This window comes from Phymastichus coffea, unplaced genomic scaffold (assembly GCF_024137745.1).
Source record: "Phymastichus coffea isolate CEN01 unplaced genomic scaffold, Cenicafe_Pcof_1.1 PCOF00060, whole genome shotgun sequence".
Taxonomy (NCBI): domain Eukaryota; kingdom Metazoa; phylum Arthropoda; class Insecta; order Hymenoptera; family Eulophidae; genus Phymastichus; species Phymastichus coffea.
Genome location: NW_026706871.1, coordinates 301,692 through 307,199, shown reverse-complemented (window position 1 = coordinate 307,199; position 5,508 = coordinate 301,692). Strand labels below are relative to the sequence as shown.

The window sequence follows — 5,508 nt, the reverse complement described above, 5'->3', positions numbered from 1 at the left end:
GGTTTACTAAATAGACAAGTGAATATATAAACAAATAATTTATTGATACTCGTATTACAAATCTAACTACAAAAGACGTATTTTTACCAATTGTGGTCGTACGCGGAAAAAAATTGCCCCGAACATTTACAGGGTAAAAATTACGGTGACTCTTTGTAATTTAAGGATGAGAATAACAATCTGTAAAAATTAAGGTCTAAAGAATTTTTACGGTGGTAGTTTCACAAAAATGGTGGAGCTGTCATCGTTAAATTTTTATGTTGTTTCACATGCATCGATGGTTTTTCAACAAACTTATTATTCTAAACTTTGACTAATCAAAGTATTCTTTACAATTATATTAATGAATAACATGATAAGATTTAATTGCAAAGAATAAATCATTGAGATGCAAATCATCCAAAGAAAAAGTTTTTGAAGATTATAGAGTTATTAAATTCTTGGCTCGCTTAATGAACGTAGTCAAAGTAGGGTATGATCCCAAAGCTAAGAATATACAAATGTACATAAAAACTAACATTCAGTAAGCGCATACAACTGTGGAATAGACGAGCGAATCTTTTCAGATGGGAAAAAGCGTTCGCCGAGGCAAGACACGGAAATATGCCACCTACACGACCGGTCGGCTTATTCCGCGTGCGGGTTTCCCCAGGCATTTATTGTTCGGTGTTGCCATCTGCATGTTCCGGCTTAGGAGGTTTAGGGAGCTTAATGAGCAGATAGGAAAAGCAGATTTACAGCAGCTTATTGAATGCATTACTCTGAACATAATGGATGTTACACTTGAATGCGATAGTTAAGACATTTTTATTCCCACAGACTCGTTAAGTGTCCTTCAAACCTTTGAATCTAGAAATAACATTAAAGTCCATCCGTACATATATATAATTAAACAAAAAATAAAAGTGGCTTAAAGAAACACATAATAACTATACAACATTCATCTCTTTCGCATTCCGTCACATATAGAAATTGAGGGTAATGATAGCGCAGATAAGATAACAAAACTTACGACTGGAAAAGCACATATTAATTTCCTCAAAGTTCTATTTACAGATACGTATTACATTTTCAAAAGAAAAAAAAACAAACGAAGTTGTTCTGCAAACAGGAATAGCAAAAGGTAAACTGCATTGCGAACTATATTATATAGGCAGCAAGAAACCATGGCTTAATAACAAAAATTTCATTTCAATAAATCGTACTAAATCTAATTACTATTGTATGGCAAAATGACTAAATAGAATAAATAAATAAATAGAAAACCTTCTGTTTTCTGCCGCTTGTGGGAAAGAAGCCGAGAACTTGAACCATGTTTTATGGCAATGCAAACTGTATGATGAAGAAAGAGAACTAATGTTCAAAAATTTGTATACATAATTTTCGTTTATATCGCCCTTTATTAGAAATGATAATCGCGAAACCGTATATCGCAGCACGTCAATGCATTCTCGATTTTTTATATAAGTGTAATTAAAAAATTTTAATCTATGTAGTAGTTAAATTAATTATCTACTACAACTGTAAAGTAAAAATAAATTGTGCGTGTGTGTGTGTCTCTGTGCGTATGTGTGTGTGCGCACGCGTATAGATTAGTTTGAAATATTATGATAAAAAAACCTCAACCTATTTTGATAAACTCTCACGGTCATCCCTAAGTCCAGCTTAGATCATCGAAAAATTCACTGTGATGGCATAATTAAGGGTGAGGTCAGCGTTTTACGACATGAATACTGGAAGCGCAATTTACGCAACAGGTATATGAGCAAAGATTTTGGTGTCTGGACAATTATATTTTAAATTTACAATACTTTTTAATTAAAATTTCAACGGATTTGTAAAACTTTTACTTGTTTTCTTTCTAAACTTTCAATGCTTTAAAAATTACGGATATCGGTGCACTTAATTTTTTCGTAAAAATTACGTAGATTTCTTCGCATAAATTAACTGCTCAGTTGGCATTGTTCTTGTTTTAATAACCCGTCATTTTTCCAATAAACTTTTTCTTCTTGTAGAAAAAACTCAAAAGATATTGCTAATTAAAGCCATACGGTTGTTATAAAAAGTACATTTGTTTCTACTTGTCCATTGTTATACAACCAATAATAATTAAGTTAGTCACTTTGCCTATAAATGACATCCACACATCAAGTGATGCACTTTGATTTTGAATTGGAAAAAAAATATTTATAAGTATACATAAAGTCTAATGAATTTGTTATTTAATGAAACTTTAAGCGACAAGTAAAAAAGTATATCATACTTTGGAACACGACGAACAACAGATATACATACTCCCGTTTGCATAAAATCGGAACACCGATAGAAAGAACTATAGACATTGTCTTAATTTATCGAATGTATACATACGAGAATTTGTTTGTGTACAGTCTTCAGTGTGTTTATTGTGTACAGTTTGTGTCTCGGTTTCCTCATACGACTTTTGACTCGTAGTCTTTAAGTCCGGGGTTCATTTGAGTTTGATCTTATTTTGTTGACAACGTTGAGCTGATATACAACAGTGGCAGAGGTAATTAACGCTTTCAAGTTTGGCGTTTATAGTTGAAATTCTTTTTTCTGCTAAGTAAAATGAGCAGTGGTGAACGTAAGGAGTCTAAAAATCGCGTGAGCAACGCAACACGAACTGCCTTTACTTACGGGAATGAAGTGATTACGGCTTTGCACATTTGTTCGGATGAATTAACAAAGGTGAAGGAAGAGTTGCAATTGGCGCATAAGTCAGTTGCGTGCCTCGCCGATCCAAACCATGTGGCTGGAATATGCCCTACATATAAAGGTAATTCTGATCCGCATTAAAGCGAACATGCGAAAAATAGTCGCATTTGTACGCAAGGATTGGCATTCGATTAATTTTCGACAGCACCTGACGAGGATGATACGGACCAGAGCTTATTTGACTTGCGATACGAGGTGATGCAATTGAAGGCAGAGCTGTCAGATAAGAACGAAAAAATTAAGAGTTTGGCAGCGATACTGATGTCCATTAAGAATGCTACGGAAAACCTAATCGGGGGTATCGGACGTAAATACGAGATCTCGAAGGCTGTAACAAATGAGACGATACTCAAACTAGCCACACTGACAAATTTCCTGAAGAAATTAAAAGAACTGAGCACGCCGATTTCCTTAAGTAAGCTTTGCAATAGTCACAAATGATTCGGATGGTTACTCGCAACGATATGAAAAGCATCCCTATAGGTCATCACGCGGCGTTCGCTGCGCGCCTCGAGGAGAACGCGAATCGCGAGAATAAGCTGAAGCAGCAGCTGGCCGTTGCAGAGAAGGATCGCAAGCATCTCGATCGACTACTTCGTCTAGCTGTCCAGCAGACAGTGTGTCTGACAATGAAACACGAGGAATTGTCGAAAGCAAGAGACGATGTCCGGCTGTCCGTCATCACTAAACCAAGTAATAAACAATTTTTCAGAAAAAGAACTTATTTTAACTTAGATCCGTACTAATTTTAGCTTTTAAGAATAATTTGATCACTCGATCAATATATAAGAAATGAAAACTCACAATACATAAAAAAGATTTTTATTCCCGTTGAAAATCAATTTTTCAGTTTATTTCAATTGTGTCAAGTGCTTTGATAATAATTCAGGAGTATTTAAAATATTGTAAATGAACCAATCGTATTTTTTCATTTTTTTAAGTTAAAACACTCCTCCCCTCCCCCTCCCTCTATACATAACATGACAGTTAATGCAAATACTGCTTTTATTATGTAGAAAAGTGTTCGCGGAAATATATTACGGAGTATAGCTGATTAATAAGCGATACGCAAATATCGCATTCATGATTAAAATGTTCATTAACCATACCTCATTCTTTTTTAACAAGGTGATCAAACTGTTGAAAATAATCAACGTGATGAGTCCGTGGGCGATTTGAAAGATGTTACTCGAAATGTAATAGAATACAATGAAAAAGTGCAAAAAGAACCAGTTAATTTGATAACTGAAGAACCTGACGATTCACTGAATGAATCAGATAATTTACGAAAATCAATAGAAAAGCTTGAGAAACAGATGCAGCAGATGCAATTGTCAGGGGCGTACCTCGAGTATCTTGCAAACAAAGAGGACGTTGCCAAAATCATCGAGAATGAGACTGTGAAGGATCATTAAATGGTTGTGTTAAATAATGCGTCGAATTTGAGGCATTGCTCAAAAACAGAAAAGCTGAAATATGCTCCATTGATCAAGGTACGGTATAAGCAAACTCGAATAAATAAAGAAAAATTATTAGCAAAATAAACACATGAGTCGAACTCAGTAGAATGTCAATAAAATAGTACATTGCGATACGAGTGCGGGAAAGTAGATTTTTGTCTCGTGTGGCATTTACACCCTAGCGAAGCGAGGGTGGAAAGGTACATGAGACGAGAAACTCTTAAATAAATAAATTTTGTTCATGCTGTTAGTAATAGTTACTCGTGTTCTTCCACTACTTATGATAGACCTGGCATAAAATAGGAAGCATTCAACCGATATTACAAATTCTAAAGTCTGACAAACAATTTATATTTCTCTTTCATAATACGGTAAAAGTTGAGTGACTTAAACGTAACATACTGTCTTGATTCCCTTATGATTTTTTAAATGATAAATTTTATAATGAATATAATTCAGCTGAATATAATTAAAATTAAGTGATTTTCCATCTATCGCTATTTTCCTTCTTTCCATCATTACAAAATTTATCATTGAGTGATTTAAAATGAAAGTGGTTGACTATACGTTGATCCGATACGTCGCCTTGCTAACTAATGGGCATTCTGTCTGAGAACGCTGGCGGGAATCAGGATAGGGAAAAGTATATAATTCGATAATTTAGTATCGGACAATTGCATTGATTCAATGGCAGCTGTTTTGGCCAAGTCGATTATTTAATATTTTTTGAAAATTCACTCTTCATCAGAAACATTGACTTTCGATTGTTTAACCTAATTGACATGGTGATGTTATAACTACATTTTTAATAATTATGCTTGAAAATAAGTAATCGAATAATATATCTGTTCATATAATTTGATATGTTGTGTGTGTGGGAATGTGTGTGTATAGAGTGCTTTAAGAAGATCATACTTTTTTAATGAACCAAATTGTTTCAAAACATTTAAATGCCTATAGATTTGGAGAAGAAAGCACACTACGCAAGGACAACACTCGCGTAAAAAAGTTTAAGTGTCATGCCTGTCGATCTCAAGAATCAGCATCACAAAAAATATATCAATGAAAACTATTTAATAAACTGTAATTAATGTAACGAGAAAACCAAAGGTTATAAAATCCAATTTATATTTGACACAGAGCGAGCGTTTGCATTGTTAAAAATCTAAAGCTACCTGTACAGGTTTTGTTTGCATAATTGTAATACGTTATTCTTACAGGAGAGTAAGTAGTAAAGTTTATCTGTAATTGTATGATAAATTAAGTGATGTATTTTATTAGATTATTACCGTATGAAATCCTTTCAAGTTTG

The 5,508-nt window shown here is 33.9% G+C and overlaps 1 protein-coding gene across 2 annotated transcripts; it reads left to right on the top strand.

The window, feature by feature from the left end:
• Window positions 1–2,456: 2,456 nt before the first annotated feature.
• Window positions 2,457–5,508, top strand: LOC131666725 (uncharacterized). Of its 2 annotated transcripts, XR_009302125.1 has the most exons (5): window positions 2,457–2,797; window positions 2,882–3,151; window positions 3,220–3,429; window positions 3,865–4,229; window positions 5,157–5,508. XR_009302125.1 is itself a non-coding variant. In XM_058939589.1 (4 exons), exons 1-4 carry the CDS (start codon window positions 2,590–2,592, stop codon window positions 4,149–4,151), a joined length of 975 nt encoding a protein of 324 aa, XP_058795572.1. In that variant the 5' UTR covers window positions 2,457–2,589; the 3' UTR covers window positions 4,152–4,606. The 2 variants fall into 2 exon arrangements, 1 of the variants encoding a protein (XP_058795572.1); XM_058939589.1 differs by lacking the exon at window positions 5,157–5,508 and having other exon boundaries at window positions 3,865–4,606.